Genomic DNA, 25,787 nt, shown 5'->3' with positions numbered 1-25,787 from the left:
TACATCACCACTACGCTACTATCCCTCCCCACCCCAGCCTCCTCGTTACCCCTGCCCTGTCACCACTCCCATCATGCAGTAGTGCTGCTGCTGCTCACTGTGTGGTTGTTCCAGTCGTGTGTGTGTGTGTGTGTGTGTGTGTGTGTGTGTGTGTGTGTGTGTGTGAGATTTTTTTGGACGAAAGACTTATGGGCCAAAAGTTTGTTGTGCCTATCTGCAACTTGGCATCTTTGCAATATGAAAAGTGTCAACTTTGCTTTCTCCTGCTAGTCCAGGGATTAGAATATGCTTGAGGTATCCCTGCCTGTCATAAGAGGTGACTAAAAGAAGTCTCTCACTTTTCAGCCCTACAAGTTTTATGGTTCGACCTACCACTTCCAAAATTCTACAGAAGCACGGGCCATATGGGAAATGATGCCTTATGTGGTGTGTGAGTTATCCATAGTGCCCCTTGATTTGACGTCCTGAGCCTCTTGTCATGGCTTTGCATCTCCACCTGCAATTCAACTATTTGGGCGAGGACACTTTTGGGGGTATGTCATCTTCTTACGTTGTCTCCTGTACTCTTTTGCCCCCATGACAGTATTAGATTTCTGTGAGCCCAATATCCAGTATGGTAGCCAGTTTGTTGGGGTGGGGCCATCATGTACCCATTTAGTGGTAGTCCCCTGACAATACAGGGCTGATGCTTGAGCTGTAAACTGCCCACATATGCCAAGGAGTAGATGCCTGTCTTCCTGGGGCATCAGGACTCCCGGCAATGGCCATCATGTCAGGTGGTTTTTGCTGTGGCTGGGTGCCACCCATGGGGAAGCCCGATTGGCGTGGGTGGTACCAGGGTGGCTGACCCACAATGAAGCGGACTGTCATCTCTTGCTGGTGATTGTGGCACCAGCAGTCTGTAAGAAGGACAAGATCCAGTACAATGCTGACAGATATGATCCTAAATCATTTCCCTCCCTTGCTACACAATGGGAGGAACGTAGGGCTACAGAAAGAAGAGTCATATTCACCTCGGTATTTAGTCTGTAGCAGAATGGACAGGGACTCACTCCTACCTATGAAGCCTCCATTTTTTTGTTGAACATCTTGAGGATAAGTTTGAGGAAGTGACAGCACTGGCAAAGAAGGGAAGCTTTGCAGTCTAGATTCAGACAGCATCCTCAGCCCAGTTCTGGGCATTACTCGTTTGTGACCAGCTGGGTGATATTCCTGTTTCCGTTACTCCCCATAAAAACCTTAACGTGGTCCAGGGGATTGTTTTCTATCGCAACCTCCTCTTTGCAGTCCGACAGCAAGCTCCACACCACTCTAGAATGGTGGTTCATTTTATCCGGCGCATTTACAGGGGACCCAAAGAAAAAGGATCACCACTGGTGCCCTCATCTTGGCCTTGGAGGGTGATTCATTGCCTTAGAAGGTCAAGGTGATGGTTTACTGCTGATATTAAACCATACATGCCTCCTCCTATGTGGTGCTCTAAGTGCTTGAAATTTGGGCATAGGTCTTCCTGTTGCACTTCCAGCACCACATGTCGAGACTGCGTATGTCCACTGCAGCCAGATACTTTCTCTATGCCTCCTCCCATTTGTATCAACTGCGGTGAGCAGCACTCCCCCAGCTCGTCAGACTGCACAGTACTCCAAAAGGAGTGGAAAGTCATGGGAGTACAAGACCCTGGACTATTTGACTTATCAAGAGGCTAAACGTAAATTTGAACGATTACACCCCACTCAGTTGATGTCAACATGTGCTGCAGCTACATTACCATTGCCATCACAAGTACCTACTTTGGGAGCAAGGATCACCCAAACACAGGTGACATTGGTCCCCTGCCCCAAGCCGGAGAAGCAACAGCCTCCTCTCGCTCATCTCCTGCAGAGGAGGTCCCTTGGGACCCTCTCTCCCGAGGTCTCCACTAATGCCACAGCGGACACTCGCCAGTGGCTAAAGGAGCCAAAAGCTGCTGGATGAGGTGGTTCACATTCTTCCTCAATGCCTAAAGCTACTTCCGAGAAGTCCTCCCAGCAAACACTGAAAGAAGAGTGAGAGGTCAAACAAACAATGAAGACAGCTAAGAAGAAGAACCCTCCGGTGGCCTCAACACCAACACTATGTACCAAATCTACACCTGTGGATGAGGTGGAGATCTCAGCATCTCCTGAGGACCTAGATGTCACTGATGCCTCATCCATAATAGGAATGGATACAAATGCTCAATCATTGGCAGCAGGTGACCCTGAGGTGTAACCTGCCTTCTTGCATGCTTCATACCTTCCCAGCCTTACGATAATGTCGCTCTCCAGTGGAACGGCTGTGGTTTTATCCACCACCTGGCTGAGCTTCAGCAACTATTTGGCTTTACACCTGCTTTCTGCATTGCCCTCCAGGAAACCTGGTTCCCAGTAATGCGGACCCCTGTGCTTTGTGGCTGTAGGGGATATTACAAGAACTATAGTGACTGTAATAGTGTCAGGTGGAGTTCGTGTCTGTCCAAAACTCAGTATGCAGTGAACCTGTGCCCCTTCAAACCGCTCTTGAAGCTGTGGCTGTCAGGATAAGGATGACACAGGAAATAACTGTCTGCAACGTGTATCTTCCTCCAGATGGTGCAGTACCCCTGAACACATTGGCTGCACTGATTCATCAACTCCCTAAACGTTTCCTACTTCGGAGATTTTAACGTCCATAACCCCCTTGTGGGGTTGCACTGTGCTTCCTGACCAAGGTAGAGATGTCGAAACTTTAGTGTCTCACCTCGACCTCGACCTCTGCCTCTTAAATACAAGGGCCCCCCACACGTTTCAGTGTGGCTCATGGCACTTACTCAGCCACTGATTTATCCCTCTGCATCCCAGGACTTATCCTATCTGTCAACTGGAGAGTCCACGATGACTTGTATGATAGTGACCAATTTTCCTTCTTCCTGTCACTCCCCCAGCACCATTCCCACAGACGTCTACCAAGATGGTCTTTAAACAAGGCAGACTGGGAAGCTTTCACCTCTGGTGTCACCATTGGAACTCCCCCACATGGTACCAGCGATGTGGTAGTTGAGCGGGTCAGTAGAACGATTGTTTCTGTGGCAGAAAACATGACCCCTTGTTCTTTAGGGCGCCCCCAACGAAAGTCAGTACCTTTGTGGTTGCCGGAAATCGCTGAGGCTGTTAAAGAGCGTCGGAGAGCTCTACAGCGACATAAGCAGCACCCTTCCCTAGAGCAACTAATAGCTTTTAAAAGGGTCCTGCCCACGTTCACCAGCTTATAAAAAGACGGAAACAGGCGTGTTGGGAGAGGTACGTCTCAACCATTGGGTGCCATACATCACCTTCCCATGTCTGGACGAAGATCAGACGTGTTTGTGGGTACCACACCCCGACAGATGTTACTGGCATTAATGTCAATGGCGTGTTTCTACCAATCCAAAGGCAATTGCCGAGCACTTTGCTGAGCACTATGGTTGAGCCTCAGCATCTGAGAACTATCCCCCATCATTTCACACCTTCAAACGGCGAATGGAAAGGAAAGCTCTTTAGTTCAATGAATGTCACATTGAACCTATAAAGCTCCATTTACAGAGTGTGAGTTCCTCAGCGTCTTTGCACATTGCCCTGACACATCTCCTAGGCCAGATCGGATCCACAGTCAGATGATCTAACATCTTTGTTCAACTACAACTGATATCTCCTCATCATCTTGAACTGGATCTGATGCGATGGCGTTTTTCCATCGCAGTGGCATTCCAGTGTTCAATCCCAGTAAAAACCCACTTGATGTGGATAGCTATCGCCCCATCAGCCCCACTAACATTATTTGTAAGCTGTAGGAACGTATGGTAAGTGAGCGGTTGTGTTGGGTCCTGGAGTCATGTGGCCTATTGGCTCCATGCGAGAGTGGTTTCTGCCAGGGTCACTGTACCATTGATAATCTAGTTTCCCTCGTCTGCCATCCAAACAGCCTTTTCCAGATGCCAACACCTGGTTGCCATCTTTTTTGATTTACGAAGAGCTTAAGACGTGGCCTGGTGACATCATAACCTTGTCACATTATATGAGTGGGGTCTCCGGGCCCTGCTCCCGATTTTTATCCAAAATTTCCTATCGCTCCATACTTTCCATGTTCAAGTTGGTGCCTCCCACAGTTTCCCTCATATCCAGGAGAATGGTGTCCTGCGGGGCTCTGTATTGTGTGTATCTGTATTTTTAGTGGCCATTAACTGTCTTGCAGCAGCTGTCAGGCCATTCGTCTCAGCTTCTGTGTATGCAGACGACTTCTGCATTTCGTACTGATCTTCCAATACTGGTGTTGCTGAGCAGCGCCTACAGGGAACCATTCACAAGGCGTAGTCATGGGCTCTAGCCCCCAGCTTCCAGTTTCCAGCTGCTGCAAAGTCATGTGTCACGCACTTCTGTCTGCATTGTACTGTTCATCTGGAACCAGAACTTCACGTTAATCATGGTCTACTCACTATAATGGAGACATATCAATTCTTACAACTGGATTTCGATGCCTGATTGATGTGGCTTCCTCATCTTTGTCAGCTGAAGCTGAAGAGCTGGCAGCACCTCAATGCCCTCTGCTGCCTGAGCAACACCAACTGGGGTGCAGATCACTCTACGCTGCTGCAGCTATACACAGCCCTTTTTCAATCCTGTCTTGACTATGGGAGTCTGGTTTATTGTTTCGCAGTACCCTCAGCATTACGTTTACTCGACCCAGAGTACTACTGTGATGATTGACTGGCAGCAGGAGGTTTCAGGATGAGTCCAGTGACCAGGCCAGAGTTCCTCCATTGAAGGTTAGGTGTGCCTAACTGCTCTCCAGTTACGTTGCACACATTCAGTTCTCCTGAGCATCCAAATTACGATCTCCTTTTCCCATCCATGGCGTTTCTCTCCTGCATCAGGGGCCCATGTCAGGGCTTAAGATTGCGGTTCACATCCGATCTCTTCTGTCTCGAGTTCTTGCTTTTACCAACTATGCTGTAGGTCCATTCACGTACACCACCACAGTGTACACTGAGGCTGAATCTTTGCCTGGTCATTTCACAGGTCACTAAGGACTCAGTTAACCCTGCAGCTCTCTGCTGTCACTTCCTCTCGATTCTTGACATACACCGGAACCATGAAGTGGTTGGCACTGACAGCTCAATGGATGATGGTCAAGTTGGCTTCGCATATGTTCATGGAGGACCTATTGAACAGCCCTCCTTGCCAGGCAGCTGCAGTGTTTGGACTGCAGAGCTGGCGGCCATTTCTTGTGCTCTTGAGCACATCCACTCATGCCCTGGTGAGTTGTTTCTTCTCTTGAGTAGCCTACAAGCTATTGACCAGTCGTACCCTCACCATCCTTTGGTAGCGACCATCCAGGAGTCCATCTGTGCCCTGGAATGATCCAGTCGATCCCTGTTGTTTGTGTGGACCTCATGCCACATTGGAATCCCAGGTAATGAACTTTCCAACAGGCTGGCCAAACAGGTTACATGGAAACCTCTTCTGGAGATTGGTATCCCTGTAACTGACGTGCGATCATTATTACGCCACAAGGTTTTTCAGTTTTGGGAGATGGAATGGCATAATCTCAGTACGCACAACAAACTACGTGTGGCTAACACCACCTCTGTCTCGATGACCCATCTCGGTGACACTGTGGCTCACATATTACTTGTCATGCACATCTTGCTGGACTGCCCACATCTAGCTGCACTGCGGTGGACTTTTAACGTTCCCAGCACCCTACCTTCAGTATTGAGCAACAGTGCTTCAACAGCAGATTTAGTTCTTCTTTTTATTCGTGAGGGGTGTTTTATCGTATCATCTAGGGTGAGTGTCTAGTCTTCCCTCTGAGGTTGCCACCCTCCCTCCATTTTTATTTCTGTCGCACTTTATATGCATTTATTTGTCTTTGTGGTTGTCTTTTCCCTACATGTGTTCATCTCGCCTTGTCTTTTTGGGGTGGAAATTTTAATGTGTTGCAGAGTGGCTGGCTCATCCTCTTTTTATTATGGTGATCAGCTGACCCAGACCATATGCTCTGTGGTTTGAATACCTTCTTCTGCTTTTCCTTGTGGTATATGTTTTCCCCATTTTTTGTTCCATTTGTTTTATTTTTAGGTGTGGTGTTGGGTGTTTTTGTACCTTGAGCCTTGCTTGTCAGGAGAAGGGGACTGATGACTCTGCAGATTGGTCCCAACCAACCAATCAACTTTGCTCTTCAGAATATTGTTACATTCCATCCAAGGTTTTCCATTACTTGATTCTATACTTGCAGGACATCAGTGCTGTAGGTGATGCGACATTGAAATTTGGGCCATAATTCTAATATTTTGCAGTTATGACCAACTGAAAGGACAGATTTTAAAGATAGGCATTCTCAAGTTGTCTGTTACTCCACTCCACTGGAGCCACATAATGCCGGAGCAACAAGTACTACACTGTTGAGTAGGTAAAGTGTTTGTGAAATACTGTTTTGGTGTTGCGTTTGTTTCGTTCATTGTGTAAGTGTGTGGTTTCTAACCTGTAACTGGAGACAGAGATCTTCTCCTTCAAATATTCTTCTGTTGCAATGCACAAATGCAGTGTAAATGAGTGAAGGTCATGTTATAGTAGTAGTATAGGTCTCACTCTGTTTCTTTTTTTCAAATTTACAGCTGGCATTATTAAAGTGAAGTACATTTTGTAGGAGGTTCACTGTTCTTAACATAATTGGCATGATCAAAAGTGTAAATCAAAAATAGGTAACTTAATTTCATAATAATTCTGAAGTTGGCTAGGTTACTTACTGTCATCTTGTGGTGTGTATATGTAGCTCCAGAATATGGATACATTAATATTGTTAAAATACAGGGTGTACATGAAGTCAAAGAACACTTTCAGTTATTTATGGCACAGCAACTAAGCATTGTACAGATATACAGATATACGTATTGCAGTTTGAAAAGAAACTCTGAAAGTTTTTTTTTTTTTTTCAAACACTCAATATGCGAACCATGAGTGACCCAGCAGACATCAGACGGTAATCAAATTCTTGCCATATCCATCCCAGCATGTCTCTCGTATGCACTCCACTCTTACTGGAATGTACACTTTTCTTTGCTGGGCATAAGCAACCTGTCATAATGAATTTGTTGTGTCAGTGGTAAATAGCCTTCCTTGTTGGTGGCTTCTTACTGTACTTGGTTCTAAACATCTGTTGAAGAGCTGTAGCATACTTGTTTTTGTCAAACTTCAACACACAGAAAGCTCACTCCACACCTGAACTTGCAGTGTTTGCAAGTAGTGCTATCATTGGCAAATTATCAAACTACACTGTGCTGGTATACATAAAAAAAATTTTGGGGTTTCTCTTCAAAATGACATATGTATGACATCTGTACAAAGCTTGGTTCTTGTGCAATAAATAATTGAAAGTTTTCCCGGACTTTATGTACTCCATGTAATACACTACTGTTTCTAGAAAGTAACACATTCAGAAGCAGTGGTGTGCACCATGCCACGATAAGTGGACTTTAGAACAGTTGAAACATAATATGTGATTTAATTGGCAGAGAAGTTGTGTGCACATAGGCCCAGTATTGGCATCTTTTGTGTGATAGGACAGGTCAGTGTTACACAGCACTGGATGCAGAGATGTCATATGAAATAGCAACATGTAATAAAGTGCCACTATTTCTTTTGAGTTTCACAAGGTGAAATAGGTGTGTGTGTGTGTGTGTTTAAATGGGGCAGAATTATTGGTCATTCTGTCACATTGTGGCTCATATGAGGCAAGTTGCATCAACAGTGAGGCAGATGTGGAATCAGTGGAGACTAGATACTGGAGGACACAATGTGACCACAGTGTGAGATGACCACAATCTTGTCTGCTTGCAAGGTGTTACAAGTATTGCATAGTTTCGGAAGGTAACGCTTACAGTAAGTGGTCCAAGGGCAAATAGTGCACAGAAAAGGAAAATTAACTTCGAGTAATTGGCAGGATATTAAGAGAGAAAGACTACATGATGGCAGATTGGAACAGAAATCACAAAAGGTAAGGTAGTTCCTGTGAAACAGCCACCAATGCAAGTGAGTGGAATAATGCTGGATTGGTTTCTTCGGTTTTGTAAAAGGACATATGTTTATTGAATAACACGTCCTGAATGACAGCATATGTACCCTGTAGAGTACATGGCTCTAACAACATACGTTATGAGCATCTTTTGACAATATTATAGTAAAAGTAAGTAACTAAGTAAGATAAAACTAACTGCAATTCTGTCTTTATCATTGTTGAAAATGTTGAATACACACTGCTGTATTATTAAAAGACAATGTGGGTTATGATACTTCAGTTGAATATTGGGTAGTAATATTGACAGCATGATTCAGGATCATGTACGCAATACTGAAGTGTGTACAAAAAGAGGATTCTATGACATTTAAGTATGAAAATTAAGTTAAAGCTGTACAAAGAATACCATGTCTTGATGCACAATGAAGTCAATTTACCTGATAAACTCCATGTAAATAGGTGTGCCAGGCAGATGAAAGGAAGGTAAGACAGACAGTACTTCATTGAAACAAGCTACTTTCAAATATGAAGTCCAGTCAAAAGAAGTGTGTCAGAAAACATTGCTTGGCATATTCTGTATCACCCGAAATGAAAGCTCTCTTCAACATAAACTGGAAAGTGGAATTACAACTCCTGAAGGTGGTTGAGGAAAGTATTTGTGTAGGCCACATGCCATAACAAATGAAGACACGTCTCAGATTCAGGAACTCAGTTTGAGTTTCTCAAAGTAGGAATAAATCTTCAAAATAATGTCTGTACCACAGTCTAAATCTGTCCAGAATTTGTCGCTTGTTTACGCTCGCAGCTTCAGGTGAGATACAAATGCACAACATGGAACTTAGGTCAGTTGTCATACAAAAGCAGACTGAGCATACAGACTGCTAAAAAAAACACAGAAATGGCTACAAAAGAACAACAATATGTATGTTACATGTGTTGATGTACAACAGGTTCTACTTTGTCATACATTGGCACATTCCATGGTATTGTGCCAGAGACAGCTGACATCGTATAATTTCATGGTTCGTGACTTTGGTACTTTAGGGGATGGATCTGATGCAAGATTTGGTTCAGCAAAATAGTTTCTGGTCTGATTAAATTTGTTATGCTTGAAGAAGGTATGAAATGCAAACTAATTATATGGCCTGACCACCATGTTGGGCAGAACAATAACTGGAGAATTTTAGCACTTCATTTGTATCTGGTCAACTGCAAGTACTATGTAGAAAAACAAAAGGTTTTTATGTTAGAGGATTAGTTTCCTACATTGTGACAGGAACTTTGCAGTGATTGAGAAAAGAAAGCATCAAAAGTTATGGCTCCTTTAGAATGGAAGCATGTCATAGCTTAGGCCTCTGTAGAACCTTAAAAACTGACCATTCAGGAGATGATGGAAGACTTCAAGGACATAGGACCTGTGGAGCTGGTTATCAAAACACCACATGCTTTGAAAATTACTGGTGTACTCTGGTTGAAGTTATGCCTTGAGGCATAAGGATGCTTCATTCATGTGGAAGACATTTCATTTAGAAACATGGGTGTGAACATGAAGTAAAAGAAATTCTGTTGTGTTTTGCTTTTTGGTTGCTCTACAATGGATACTGAAACTTGTAAGGAGCAGAAAAGTGATCTATTGGACGTGACGAAGTACATGGAATCAAAATACAGGCATTTTATAAAAACATTATCTACCATCTGGTATTGTGCCAGCTTTGGGTCTCAACTTGATAACAAACTCGTGTTCTATTATTTTAAGACCAAAGTAATCAGTTTACAATAAAAATCAGTTTGATCTGCAGTAATGCTGTATATCAGTTGCTATACACTGCTCTTCTGTTACAATATTTATTTATTTTCTAAAACCTACCCTTAGTGCAATTTTAAAAAGCACAAGCAGGTATTTTCAACAGTCGGCATCTTCAAACAACACATATCTGCTATTACATTATTATTAATGGTTTTTGTCGATTTCCTAAAAACTCCGAAATGTGCCCTACAGCATTATTCATGTACACGCTTTATTTTGCTATGATTATGTGCATCTGTCAGGTGACACAGATAGAGAATGATTGATTGGTGCCTTCTTCCAATAACTAGGACACTTTCATGGGCTCAGAGACTTACGATGTGCTGCTGTTAGAGAAGGAACAAGTTCATTTTAATATGAGTGATATTGTACAGCCATCTCATATGGTCCAGGTGCGTTTTTTCTATTAAGTGGTTACAAAGTAGAAAATCAACAGTTGTTGATCATCTCAAAATCTGTCATTTTGATGTTTATGCTGGTACTGAAAGGAGGAACTCCATTAAAATATTCCATGGTAAAATAACATTGGAAGATCAAATTGAATTTTTTGGCCTTGTATCTGTTACCTTCATTTTGTGTGCCAGTAGGATCACTGATGATTTCAGTCCAGCTACTGACACTGAGAGCTTACTCCTTAATGAGAAATTTTATTCAAGCTATGTAATGTTAATGTTTTGAAATTGGTCCTATGATGTCTTGAGTTTCAGGCTAGTGACCAAATCTGATGTTAGATTGTACCTCTACAGTCCCATGCATGGGTCAAAGCCATCCACCACTGAGTATCTACCCTGTTAAAACCACCAGCTGTCTACACTAGATTTTGTCAATCAACCAACATCTAAAAGTATGAAGTTAGGCATATATTGCAGTAGGTAATGTATACTTAAGCAAGTTGTTTAAATGGAATTTAAATGCAATGAAAACTAAATAAGGAAATATGAACACAGTGGCAAAGTTAAACTGAATGTTGTATACTGTCAATGTTAGACACAAAAGTAGAAATAGCTATACTTAAAATCATTAAATTGAATTATATAGGTTCACATAGCAAGGTTGAAGTCTTCAGACTGAGTATAATGTAGTTTAATTATGTGAATAATTAAGAATATTTGACAGATTCCCCAGTTACATAGGCTACTTTGAAATCAGAACTAAAATCTAAGTTCCAACTTTGGGTCAATATAAGTTCATCTTTCATGCTGTGTCACTGTCTGATCAAAGTTCAGCACAAAACAGAACTATCAGTTGCACAAAGAGAAAGGTCTTCAGTCACAAAAAGATACAACAATGAGAAAATGTGAAAATCCTCAAGTTTTGCTCAAAGTCATATTGTCCATACAATTTTAGAGAAGTGAAGTGACACAACTGGTTGGCTGCCCAGAGGCTTCAGTTTAACTGCTGTCAAAACCTACGCAGACTTAACAGAAACTGTTTACCAGCCCAGACTGTGAGAAACACAAATATATTACCAAAGAAGCCATGAGGCACAGCAGCACTGTTTATTGAAAACATCAAGAAACCATACAATGTTAGCTTCAAAGCATATTACAAAAGTAAATTGAAATAACAGTGATTAAAAGTACATTGTTTTTGTTGAAACTAAACAATTTGAAATAAGAACCTTCCCATGCTGTTCACTTTGAGGCCTACCAAACATTCTAAGATTAATTTTGCATTAAATATCAGTGAAAACATGATACACTGCCATCATATGCAACTGTTAAAAAGAAGTAAATCCAAGTAAATATTTCTGTACAGACAAGTTTGTCATATCAGATGAGAGCATAATTTTATGCTCATGTACATGGTGCTTTAGGTTACTATGTAGCACATACCAAGTTTCAATTATGACCAATTGAACTCGACTCATCTTGATCTCACTGCATAATAGTTAATTTGTCAAAAAAATACCTAAACACAAATTCACTAAGGATGATTGATTTGGTTTGATTTTGGCAGGGAAACTATATCAGCTTCGATCTAACCTGACTCTGCCCGCACTAAAATAGTTCGTGCAGTATTGCTCCCTGTGTATCTAGTAAAGCCAACCAGTGTCCTTAGATAGTGCAAGGAGTCCCTTTACCAGCTCTTTGTTAGACACAATTTCTCCACTTCTAGTTGCCCCAAAATTTCTGTCTCTCTTGCTGTGCAGTGACATGCATTCGATTATAGGTGTGATGCAGTTTCTTCACTCCCATCACAGATGCTACATTTAGGGTCTTCTTCCGTTGTACCCATGGTATGTAGGTGTTTTTTGAAATTCTCATGGCTGGTCATCAGCCCAATCTTAAGTTTAATCTCTTTCACATTCAAGCTCTAGGATTATAGAGCTTCTTTTAAAACATGGCTTTGGCAACATTACCTTACCATGTTTTGCTTATAGACCTTGGTCCAGTATTCTATGTACTGTCGTGTAAGCCAGTTCTGTAGTTCTAGTTTGATCATAGTCATGGTGACTGTAATGACAGGTTAGGGTCTAATGAATGGAGTCTTTGCCCCCATCCTGGCCAGTCTTTCGGCTTGTTCATTGCCACCAATCCCTGAGTGGCCAATGACCCACATTAGGTTTACCCTGTTGCTTCCCCTAACTCCACCAGAGCTCTGTGACAAACAATAATCGTAGATATAGTTGCAGGAGCTGCCAATGATTTCAAGGCTGCCTGGCTGAATAGATATAGTGGCTACAGTCGTTGTAGCACCTATGTATATTCTCCACACATGCCCTGATTTCAGTAATTTCAGCTTGGAATACCAAGGCCAGTTTTCCTAGAGAGATGATGCCCTCCAGTCTTTGCTGAATCCCATACACCACAACCCCAGCACCTTGGTCTGATTTCTATCCATATGGTGTCGAACTGGTTTTTCCCACTGCTCCCTACTTCCATTTACTATATTGTAAGGCTTGTTGAAGGAGTAAGGAGTTATTATATAGTCGGCCGGCATTTCCCCAGCCATTCCCATATTTGCTTCACTCACTATTTTAGTGTGTGTGTGTGTGTGTGTGTGTGTGTGTGTGTGTGTGTGTGTGTGTGGATATCCCAACGAGATCCAGTTTTAACAAGTTTTGAGTCTGTATGCACCAGCTTTCATCTAAACCCAAAGGTGTAGTGGAGGCATGTTCAGCATGGCTTCCATCCCTGTAGTTGGTGTGCTACTAATTCTCCCTGTTATGGCTAACCAGGCAAGTCTCTGCACCTTAGCAAGATAATTAGCTGCAACCTGATGTTCTACCTTCTTCCACGACAATACGGCCCCGTAGGAGATCCTAAGCCAAACCATCATGGTGTATATCCAGTGCATACCTCAGGGTCTTAGGACCCAGTTTTTGCCATAAGCCCTGTTGGTACTCACTAGTGTACAATTCACCTTGGAGCAGATGATCTTAATGTGAGGGATTCATGTTACTTACCCTTAGATATTTCACTATCCTCTTCACAAGTAGGGTTTCATTGAAAAGCTTTACATTCAGACTTGAGTATTGGATATGATTCTTTGTGATTGATACAACATTCTTCTTAGGATTAACCCTTAGGTCCTGTTTAATGCACCAATCTTGCACAATGTCAAGCACTCCTTGTGCCAAGTATTACAATGACAAGGTCATCTGATTATCCTTGGCAAAAACATTGACTGAAATTTAGTTCCTAAATGAGTTCATTCACCACTAGATTCCACAATATAGTGGACAAAAATCCTCCTGGTGGACAACCTCTAGTGGTGTTCATTATCATCATTTCATTCATCATTGTGGCCTCTACCCTCCTTCCACTAAGTGTGGCCCTAGTTCACCCAGATATAGTGGTCAGTAGATCATGTACCTCTGCTGCCCTTACCATGGAATCGAAGGTTGAATTACCAAAAGCCCCCTCGATGTCCTGGAAGATGCAGAGGGCTATTTCTTGAAAGCAAAGTGCTTTCTCCACCCTCCCAGAAAATTGACAGAGTGGTCTCACATGGTTTACCTGGTTGATATGTGTGTTGGTTTGTATGTAGAGGAGCCCTATTTAGCCTCCTTTCCCCAACATGTGCATTAACCAGACTGATTGGTCTCATATCCTTGGCCTTGGTATGATCAATTCTCCCTGGCTTTGGAATAAAGACAACCTTCACTGCCCTCCAGGCATTGGGAATGACTCCCACTGCTAGGCTAACCCTGAACAACCTGCTAAGGACTCATAAGATTCTCTCCTGCTTGTTTCAAGAGAGCTGGAAAGATTCCATCTCGGGCAGGTAACTTGACCACTTAGAATGTTCCCGCTGCCCATTGGATTTTACTGAAATTGACACACTCCTTGGCCGATTCCCCATCCTCTCTTTGAGTGCCTGAGAACCATTGTCTTTCAGGGATCATGTTCTGATCTACATTATCGGCCAGAGCATATTGAGGAAAGTAAGTTTTGCAGAGCAGTTCCAGTGTCTCATGTGCTGTCTTTGTATATTCTCCTCCTCCTCCTTCCTCAATATACCTTCTGGATTACTTGGTACTCTAGTGAAGATTTTGTGAAGCCTGGCTTGAGATAAGCACATCCACATGCTGGTCACATTAGAACCTTATGAAATATTCTGAGATAAATATTACATTAAATATAAGTGAAAACATGATTAACTGCCATCATATGCAACTGTTACAGTAAGTAAATACAAGGAAATATTTCTATACAGACAAATGTGTCATATCAGGCGAGATTGTAATTTCCTGCTCATTTACATGGTGCTTTAGGTTACTATGTAGCACATACCAAGTTTGAATTACAACCAGTTGAAGTGGACATATCTTGATCACACTGCATAATAGTTAATTTGTCAAAAAAGTACTTAAGACACATTCACTAAGGATAAAGAGTGTAAAATATGCTACCTTTTTGTGTATGTAAGTGTGGAGTATATTTAACTCTGGTCAAATTGAGAAGTTTTAGTCGAATTTTAGATACCCTGGATCCAGTGGAGTTCCAGACAAATATGTATTCACTGTACAGTTTGATGTATTGTTTATGCTTATGGCAGTTATGGCTTACCAGTAGTACAAATTACCGTTATTGTAATCAGTGATTATAAAAATTTATTAATGAAAAACTAGTCAGAACTATATTTAACTCCTGAAGTTGAGATGCATAATTTGATATAGTAGTGTTGAATTCAATTTTAGTGTTTTTCTATGTAATATTTGTGAATAATATTTTATAGCTGGAAAATGACAAATTAGCAGTTGGCTATGAATGTGATTTTTTGAGAGAACAGTCAGCAGAGTTAGAATATTTGATTTGTTGAATCCTTTGTTTATTGCTGTTCCTCGCTTAGTTTGACCACATTCATCTTTTGGTCGTCAGTGTGTTTATGAGTATATTTAAATCAGTGACCAAAATTCTACTTGCTATCATGGCATTGACCTTGGAAAAGTCCTAAAATTCCTAAAAGATACTAGTGCAAAAGTTGTATGAATGTGAATTTAAATACTGCCTTACAGTCATCAGCTTATTCTCACAGAAAAGTATTCCCAATGGATAGCAGGTTATTGGTATTTCTCTTGGCTTGGGAGGAACATACACTCCTGGAAATTGAAATAAGAACACCGTGAATTCATTGTCCCAGGAAGGGGAAACTTTATTGACACATTCCTGGGGTCAGATACATCACATGATCACACTGACAGAACCACAGGCACATAGACACAGGCAACAGAGCATGCACAATGTCGGCACTAGTACAGTGTATATCCACCTTTCGCAGCAATGCAGGCTGCTATTCTCCCATGGAGACAATCGTGGAGATGCTGGATGTAGTCCTGTGGAACGGCTTGCCATGCCATTTCCACCTGGCGCCTCAGTTGGACCAGCGTTCGTGCTGGACGTGCTGACCGCGTGAGACGACGCTTCATCCAGTCCCAAACATGCTCAATGGGGGACAGATCCGGAGATCTTGCTGGCCAGGGTAGTTGACTTACACCTTCTAGAGCATGTTGGGTGGCACGGGATACATGCGGACGTGCATTGTCCTGTTGGAACAGCAAGTTCCCTTGCCGGTCTAGGAATGGTAGAACGATGGGTTCGATGACAGTTTGGATGTACCGTGCACTATTCAGTGTCCCCTCGACGATCACCAGTGGTGTACGGCCAGTGTAGGAGATCGCTCCCCACACCATGATGCCGGGTGTTGGCCCTGTGTGCCTCGGTCGTATGCAGTCCTGATTGTGGCGCTCACCTGCACGGCGCCAAACACGCATACGACCATCAGTGGCACCAAGGCAGAAGCGACTCTCATCGCTGAAGACGACACGTCTGCATTCATCCCTCCATTCACGCCTGTCGCGACACCACTGGAGGCGGGCTGCACAATGTTGGGGCGTGAGCGGAAGACGGCCTAACGGTGTGCGGGACCGTAGCCCAGCTTCATGGAGACGGTTGCGAATGGTCCTCGCCGATACCCCAGGAGCAACAGTGTCCCTAATTTGCTGGGAAGTGGCGGTGCGGTCCCCTACGGCACTGCGTAGGATCCTACGGTCTTGGCGTGCATCCGTGCGTCGCTGCAGTCCGGTCCCAGGTCGACGGGCACGTGCACCTTCCGCCGACCACTGGCGACAACATCGATGTACTGTGGAGACCTCACGCCCCATGTATTGAGCAATTCGGCGGTACGTCCACCCGGCCTCCCGCATGCCCACTATACGCCCTCGCTCAGTCCGTCAACTGCACATACGGTTCACGTCCACGCTGTCGCGGCATGCTACCAGTGTTAAAGACTGCGATGGAGCTCCGTATGCCACGGCAAACTGGCTGTCACTGACGGCAGCGGTGCACAAATGCTGCGCAGCTAGTGCCATTCGACGGCCAACACCGCGGTTCCTGGTGTGTCCGCTGTGCCGTGCGTGTGATCATTGTTTGTACAGCCCTCTCGCAGTGTCCGGAGCAAGTATGGTGGGTCTGACACACCGGTGTCAAAGTGTTCTTTTTTCCATTTCCAGATTAAATGTATATTTGTTTCTGTTTCAATGTTAAATGAGAAATGTTCAGTGTCAATCAGTTGGATTTAGATCCAGGCTATGGCTTAGCACTCAACAAGTTAGTTTCTGGTCTGAAAGGAATTTTTTAGAAAATAATCAGAGGTGTGTTTTGAATCATTGACCTGCTGAAATATGCAATTATGTGACATATTCTTTTTCCTACATGGAATCATATTCTTTTCTAAAATGTGACTACAGGAAACATCCCCACACCATGACACTTCCACTACCAAGCTTAGTGATCTATACCTCATCCTTGTTTTGCCCCTTCAGCTTTTTTGTTATGTATATAGGGCAAGTAACTATTGCCACCTAGAATAACTGAGAAAGTATTAGAGTAGCTGAAACGTTTGTGGGACAAATGTTACATGGGACAACGGGGGCCATAATATGACGTTGGAGTTTTGTTGCTAGATGGGTTTGCATCAGATATGAAGGTCAACTTAGTTTTTGTTTTTTCATTTTTTTAATGGGATGCTATAGTTTAGTACTCATTTTCTGATAGCGGCTATCAAGAGGAATCAAATCGTGCATTATAGTAAGGTCTGTGAGGGTCAAGAAGGTGGCATGAACGTCCACTTACAGATGATGCTCGAAGTGATGACCATTTAATGCCGTGCTGCGACCATCTTATCATGTATTGAGTGGTATTCCTTATCACATTGGCACTTATCGAAGCACATAATTCTTTCTCATAACTCGTGCAAATAGTAAATATTTGTCAAATAGGCCATATCCATCTTATGTGTCATTGATCTGTAAACGCCATTCGACAGTTTTCCAATACAACACTAACAGGAACAGAAAGACTAGTATCATCAAAGCAAGTGAATGTGAATGATGTAGTCCTCTGAAGAATATCGATATGCTTCTCATTTACAGAGAAGACCAACAAAATTCAGTGAGAGCTGGTACTGTTGTACTGGGGTTAGGGATTCTAGTGCTAGTTTGCATCAAATTGCAAGGGAATTTGGCATGAGCCAGAGTACTGTTGTTCGTGTTCTGCATCACCATAAATATCATCCGTGCAATATCAGCCTTCACCAAGAATTAACTGGTACGGATTGTATGCATCGCATTAAATTCTGCTGATGGCTCAACTTCAGATTGAGGGAGGACACATCTATTAATTTATTTAGTGTCGAGGCTTCATTCGTGAACCATGGAAATACTAATTTGCATAATATGGATTATTTGGCAACTGAAAATCCATGTTCATTGCTGCAAGTTACACACCAAAAACTGTGGTCAATGATGGTATAGTGTGGGATTCTGGAAGACATAATTACAGGTTCCTGTTTCATCAAAGGCAGTCTTAGTAGTAGGTAGTACACCAATTTCCTGCAAGAAACATTAGGCCTGTTATTGGAAGAAATACTTTTAGGAGCAAGGAACAGAATGTGGTATCAATACAATGGGTGTCTGGCACATTTTTTGCTGATGGCTAGAAGTGAGTTGCAGAGAGAATTCCTAAATCATTGGACATGGAGGTGATTTCGTGGGTGGGTGGTTTGCCAGATTTGATTCCTCTGTCTTTTATGAATACCCACAAGAAATAATCCATTGTTTATAAAGACATTCCAACTACACCTGAAGATACACGAGAGATAATTGTCGGTGCATGTGCTTCAATATGTGCCAAGGTGATACGGAATACCACTGAATCCATGATAAGAGGATCGCAGCACTACATTGATACCAATGATCATCACTTTGAACACCTTCTGTAAATGGACGTTAATGCCAACTTCATTGACCTTCAAAGACCTTACTGTTACTCATCATTGGATTTGTCTCCATAGCCGCTATCAGAAAATATGTAACAAACTATAGCATCCCATTAAAAAAAAAGTTGATCTTTATATGTCTGAAGCAACAAGAACCCGCCATATTATGGCCCCTGTTGTATCATGCAACTTTTTTCCCCACAAACTTCTTAACTCCTACCATACTTCCAGAGTTATTCTTGGTGCCAATTCTTACTGAATCATCCAGTGTACTGGACACCATCAAAAATTAAATGTTAAATTAATTTTTGTTTTTCCATGAAATCTTAGACTTATCTTTGGCATTCCAAGTTGGAGGTTTCCTTGCAAACTCTATCCTGTCCTTATTTTTTGAATTTATGAGTGGGTTTATGTCATTTTTCATGTAAATCGTCCGTTACTTAGTGACTTTTTACAGTAGATGTGCATTGGCTCAGTCCATTATGTTGCTTCCTATCATCCCTGACTTGTTGAGATGTTTTTCACTTGGAGCAGCAGCTGATTTCTTACAAATCATTCTGCCCTTCCTCCTTGCCCTTCAATAATGACCTGACCTTGGCTTACTGGTTACTGTTATTTCCAAATTCTGGCCGCTGACTGTGCACACTTCTTACTGACTGTGGTATGCCATAGTCTTTAACAGTGATAGATTGCTACCTCCCAATCTTGAAGTCATGCAAAACAGCTTGTCTCACATCAATCAAGTGTTTCATTTTGCTATACTTTTAGTTCTCTACAAGTAAACAACCTCTGAGTGAATACATGAGTCATAGTAGTTAATGAATACCATATCATCAAGGCAAGCTACATACTTTTGAGCTAAAGAAACATACTTACATTGTTGTATGATCTTGCTCTTTCACTAGATATGTAACCCCAGCAGCATGAAGCTCTTGATAAAGTGACACATACATGTTGCTCTTTTTTGACTGCATGCAAGCAGTACTGACAGCATAACACAACTGCTAAACATTTCTGAGCACTGCTGTAGCATAACAAAACACTCCAAATACTTTTCCCTGCATATTTGCAGAGACTCTTTGACCTCCTTGCTGTAATGTGTTTGCAGTACATATACAATTGCTGCGCTTTATTGAGATGGTACTGGAAATGTGGAACAGTATTATTTTTTTTCCCTTCTCAGGTACAGGCCAGCTAAGGCTTTACATTTCTTTATGCTACTCTTTCATCTGTACACTTTCTTGTTTCCACTCACTTGACATCCAGTTTCTGTCTTTTCTTTTTTGAACTATTTTGCTGTGGAAAATTCATCAACTCAATTCTGTTTCTGTATTTGGTTTTAAATTTCTTGCTTATTTATACAAGTTTCTGGTAGGTCTTGGTGCAGTTCTGTAAGCCAATGAGTTCTTTTCTTAAGTTTTTAGTACTGTTGCACAGTTTTTCTTTTTAGTATGATAAGATTCATTAGCCTTCTTTGCCAAATTTTGTCTCCAGTTATTTTCCTACATATTTATCTATACTTCTGTGTTGTTCCTGAATTTAAATGATTGCACTGTTGTCCTTTTTCCTAATATCTTTCCTTTTTTCATAATTTTCACTATCATTTGGTGATTCTAAAATTGGTGTTTGTGATGCAGATGTGTATCCTGGCCAAATGACTGCCTTGCAAGTCTGAGGTTCTGCAATTTTGGAGAAAGAATTTTTACTGTAAACATCTTCTGTTAACAGAAATGCAAAGACCATCTTTCATAGTCTACCTTTTGTGGTTCCATTTTCCCCACCATTTGGCTACATGACTTCTCATAGATCCTTAAATTTGTCTTCCCCTGATACTCCCATACTTACTATTTGCTTGGGATATTGCAGTCCTGTTGTTACCCACTACTGCTTCTTACCAGAGGAGACAAGTAGTCATGCTTCTCCTACTGTTTTTCTCTCTCTCTGTTTTGTCCTTTCTCTACACTATGAGTATTGCTTAATTATGTACAAAAGTTGAAGAGACAATTGTGACACCCATTTTCTAGCCAAGTAGTATTCAACTTCTGGTATTGGATTCTGACAACTGCTCCATCTGTTGAATGTTCACTTTTCTAGTATGGTCTGAAAGAAGAATGGCATTAGTCCTTTGCCTTGGCTAAAGTCTGTTCTTGTCTCAAATGAGGCTGTAGTTCTTTAAGACGACTCGTGTTGTCTTCTGTATTTTAGATTCTTTAAGAATTTTGAATAAAAGCAGTCTTACTTCATAGTCATAAGCCTTCTAAGGTTTACAGATGTATTCCAATAGTATTTTGCTCCTTCAGTCCTTTATCGATTTGCCCTTCAGAGGACCGTCCTGTCCTAAGCTATCTCTGATAAATCTCCTATTTTGGAATTGTTACTGTTGTTTTCTCCTTGAACTTTTCGTGGAATTTCTTTTAATCTTCTGTGAACATGGCTATCTGTTATTACAGGCCAGGAATCTTACTTTTATGATTAGGTGATAATAGTCAATTTCAACAGGTATCTTTGTCCAACTCTGGAAATCATCACTTTTTGGAATTGTGCTTTGTTGTTGGAACATAAGCTATTTGATATTCTCAAATCATATTATTGTAGACCTCATATCTTTATACTGGTGTATGTGGGTTTGTGGGTGGGGTTTTATATGCCAACAATTTAGCTAAATGTCTTTTTCTTACCATTTTTCCTTCTTTCTTACATCCACAGTCAGGCAGACATAAATGGAAACATTTTCTCCCTGGACAGTTATGGAATGTATGTATTCAAAATTAATTTGGCAGCTGTACAGTTCTCAAGTGGTAGCCCAGTGTGACATCTGAATCCTTTATAATTCTTTTTGAGGTAATACTTTCCTTGTGTTAACCATTTTCACAAATTGCACATTCATTAAATGTAATCTGTATGTCCAGACAATGGTAGTACTTCATGTACTAATTTCTGTCAGTCATGTCATACTGCACGTCTTAATATCCACTCCCCAAGCACTAGGCATGACATTTAATAACTTCAATGTAGTTCATAGTAAGATGTCACTGGAGAATGGCATAAGTCAAAATTCCAGTTGTGAATAAATACAGTTAATAGCAGTTGAGGCAGAAAATGTTCTCATCTCCATCCTGTGCCAGTCTGAGGATAAAAATTTAATAAAATTTTTTTGTTTTCCTCTAGCACTTCATCAGATTCTTCTCAACATTGTTTTCAAGACTGTTTTGCTTTCTGCATTGTTCTTGTTACCCTGATTTATTGGTACATGACCATTAATTATTGTGTATTTCTCATCTAAATATTGAATTATTGCAGGGAGAGTGTCTTTCTGGAGGTAATGAAAAATTTGGTACTGACTGCAAAATAGATTTGCCATTTATGAATGCAGAGCCTAGTTCTGGAGTAGTTTCATGAATTTCTTCCTTGTGTTCTTTTTGAAAAATCTATAGTTCTCTGAATGTGGTATTTTTTCATCTGTGAACATGCCATTTTGTAATGCCAATTTTAACTTGTTGTCCATTTACAATGTCTGAAAGTATTTTGAGTCTGCCAATATTTATTAATGTTTGTATAGTTAATGGTCCAAGCATGTATGTAGTTCTGGGTGTGAACTTATGGTTGGGTTTAGAAGTCACTCCTCACCTCTGCAAGTTGGTCTGGGCTGCCCAGTGCGCAAAGGCCCAATTGTGTCACTTGCGATGATAGATTCATCTGTCACTTTTCATAATAAAACAAAAGTGAACGAAAATTTTGCACAAGTAGTAGGTGCATGACAGATTTAAGATTTTTGTGGTCAATTTCCTTTGTGAAGTGTCTAGTAGGAAGTATGGCTACAACCGAATTACTGGCTTATGTAGATATTTACAGTACTGAAGACAAAGTGAAAAAATGGAGAGTGAATTCTTACTAACATTCTGTTTCATTAACTGCAACTTTTTATCATGTCCTCTTTAATGATATTTTCAAGCCTCACTTATAGCATTTTGTGGACCACTCACATGTTGGTGGGCATTAATAGAATTATATTTATTTACTGTCTCATCAGTTGTAAATCACAGGCCATTTCTTCAAATATTTCAGGTGGAAACCTCAACAAGATATGCATCTGATAGTACAAGGTAAGTTTTCATAATTCACTGCAGAACATTTTGAGAAATATAAATTTTTATTACTTGTGAAAGGACTTAAGGTATAAAATGCACTACTGTAATTATTCAATATTTCCGATAAGCAACAACATTACAAGGCAGTATGGTCAGTAATGTTGTTCTCTGCAACAACCATTATGTGACTGTTACTAGATAAATAGAGCAAATATCTAATATCTGTACAGGAAAATAAAAGTTCAGATGGTATGTCAGCAGCTGTAGTGTGCTTAATGCACATCACCACATGAAAATCACTGAAATTCAACAGATGCATCTTGATGGACACAAGCTTATGTCATACTGCAGTAGAACAAGTAAGAAGAAAGGGTGAGTGCCTATATATCCAAAAATTGGAGCTGATTCCCAGCCTTTCAGATTAATGCGTATAGTGTTGAACAGCTCTTTCAATGGTGTACCACAGTGGTGCTCAGGAAACACACAAGCTTTTAGTGGCAACAGTTCACGGGCCACCATCAAGAAGAACCGCAAGTAGCTGGTGCCAGTTTCAGTAAGGTTGTGAAGACTTAACTGGTGAATCCTCATTCTCTTTGTTTCTCCTTTGTCCTGGTGTTCCCTGAAGGCTGACCCATTCATTAAACACATTACAGGTGAGAAGGTAATGATTAATTCCCAGCTCTGGGTCAACAGGTAGGGTTCACACATACCCTCTGATACAGGCCAGGCCCAGACAGGGGTGACTGCCTAAGCTGTTACCTTCCCAAATGCCAGTTGGTCCCTCTGTAAGGAGTTTGGGAGGTATGACCTGAGGAGTGAAGTCATTTATGGTGGATGAATCCTACTTTCAGGGGACCCCCAGTTAGAAGGAGCATACCATTGGAGATGTTGGCAATCATGGGTTATTATTTAGCAATGACTCAATCACCATCTTAGTTCGTGTCTACTAAATGCCCTCACAGTTTCATGTACCAGAGGTGGTCAGTCATTTTCTATGGTTAACGCATGCATTCTGAAAGTTGCTGTAGCAGTTGCAGACCCTGTGAAATTCTTTTGTCATTTATGCAATACAACTTTGCTTCTGAAGATGTATTGTGATTTTCAAGCCCAACAACTGCTTACAGCATTACTCCTCCAGAGTTATCCTGTTTGTGTTGAGGACCATCGTTCACTGAAATCTTCACATGTTCTTTACATTCTGATGCTAGATGGCCTCACTGAGGGAGAAATCCACACTTACCTCTCTAATGACGGCATCACTGTGGCCCATTGAGTAATGAAAAAGATGGATGCGAACTTAATGCCCACATGCACTCTTTCTGCCGTCTGCTCAATTAGTGATTGCCTCACAGATTAAGGCAGGCTATGAAGTCATCACGGTCCAACCACACATTCCAAACCAGATGAGATCCTACAAGTGTCAACATTATAATAAAACATGTGTCCTGTCAAAACATAGCCAAATGTGTTACTCCCAGCAAAGATGTTCATGAGGGCAGCTGTTTGCCTCCTCTCTGCTGTATCAACTGTAATCCCATGAATGTCCAATGGGTCTTAATGAGTGAACCATCCATGAGATCTGAGTGAAGGACATCAACCCCCACACTGTAACTTGCAGTTGTTAGCTAGTCAAAATCCATGCATTTTACCATCTGGCATTTACAGTACCATTTTTGCTATGCCATGCATAACGGCGAATATGCCCACCCAGACTTGCAACCTCAAGTTCAGTATTGCAGTAGTGAAATCACCCAGGTCACAGTAGCACCCCCGTCTCCTACAGCTGTGCAACAGGCCATCAGATCTTTGCCCCTGGTGGTGAAATCACCTGCTACACAACTGTCAGGCTGAAAGGATAAAAGCCGTACTCCTGCAAAGACTTTCTACAGTTAAAACCATAGTCTTCATCTGTCAACTAAAATGTTCTAAGAAATCAAACAAAAACGAATGGTTTTCTCCTTCGCTGACTTAGAGATCTTCTTCAGTAATGTTGCCACATATACCCTCACCCGGCTGACTTCCATTTTGCTGGTGCCCACTGCTTACTGGTTTTCTGCCATGGAATTCCCAGGCTGATCCAGGGGGGAAGCTAATATGTTTGTAGACCTCATGGAACAGGATTCTCCAGCCTCTGCCCCCTGTAGCAGTGGATTTTTGAAGGCTGGCACTCGGCAGCCACCTAGGTGACTAACCTTCTTGTGTTCCCTCCTCCCCAATCCCCTTTCCCCATTATGTCTCTTCTCCATTGGAACATTCGTGGCATTAGATCTAACGAGGAGTCACAGTTGCTCTTGGAATTGCAGTGTCCACTTGTTTTCTGCTTCCAAGAAAAGAAATTGTCCTCACAACCCCTTTGATCTCTCATGTTTCCTTCTGGTCCTCTGTGATCTTCCCCCAAGGACAGCAGTCCACCTCATGGGGAGCCATGCTGGTCATCCATCTCATTGAACACTCGACTGCTAGCTGTTGCAGTCTACATTTTCCTTCCTCATTTCACCTTTCCTCTTCATAACTTCTACACCCCTCTTTCATTTGCTGTTACTTAGTTGGATGTACTCCAGCTCATTGATCAGCTCCCTCACGCCTTTATGCTGCTGGGCGACTCTAATGCCCACCATCTGCTTTGGTGCTCTGGGAGAACCTGTCCAAGGGGTTCCCTCTTAGCTGACTTCCTGAATCTCTTAGCACTGGAGCACCCACGTTCCTTTCAGATTCCATGCACATTATTACCATTTGGACCTCTCATTCTGCATTGTCCAGCTCGCTCATCATCTTGAATGGCCCATTCCCTCTGACACATACTCAAGTGATCAATTTCTGTGTGCTATCCATTCGCCGACTACTAACCCACCTGAGTGCAAATCCAATTAACAACTTTCCAAGGCTAACTGCAGGCTTTACCCCTCCCTCATGACATTTACACAGCTGTGATGACCACGTAAAGTATCTTCCAAACGTTATCCCTACTGCTGAAGTATGTTCCATACCATGCACTTCATGTTTACTGTAGCATGTTCTGTTCCCTGGTGGACTGAGGCATGCAGCAATGTGGTTTGCTTGGGGAGATGTGCTCTCCACATTTTGAACCATCATCCTGATTCTTCTGCTGGAGGGCTGGT

At 41.9% G+C, this 25,787-nt stretch overlaps 1 protein-coding gene across 7 annotated transcripts in view; it reads left to right on the top strand.

Moving 5' to 3' along the window:
* Positions 1-25,787, top strand: part of LOC126213021 (zinc finger protein 708-like) — a 104,874-nt gene that overhangs the window by 62,757 nt on the left and 16,330 nt on the right. For all 7 annotated transcript variants that reach the window (XM_049940581.1, XM_049940582.1, XM_049940580.1 and 4 more), the window contains one exon: positions 22,646-22,683. In XM_049940581.1, coding sequence (XP_049796538.1) covers positions 22,646-22,683 — 38 coding nt within the window. The remainder of the gene's footprint in view (positions 1-22,645; positions 22,684-25,787) is intronic.

The sequence above is a fragment of the Schistocerca nitens genome, chromosome 11 (assembly GCF_023898315.1).
Source record: "Schistocerca nitens isolate TAMUIC-IGC-003100 chromosome 11, iqSchNite1.1, whole genome shotgun sequence".
Lineage (NCBI taxonomy): Eukaryota > Metazoa > Arthropoda > Insecta > Orthoptera > Acrididae > Schistocerca > Schistocerca nitens.
Note: the sequence above shows the minus strand (reverse complement) of the source record. Positions and strands in the feature narration are given on the sequence as shown.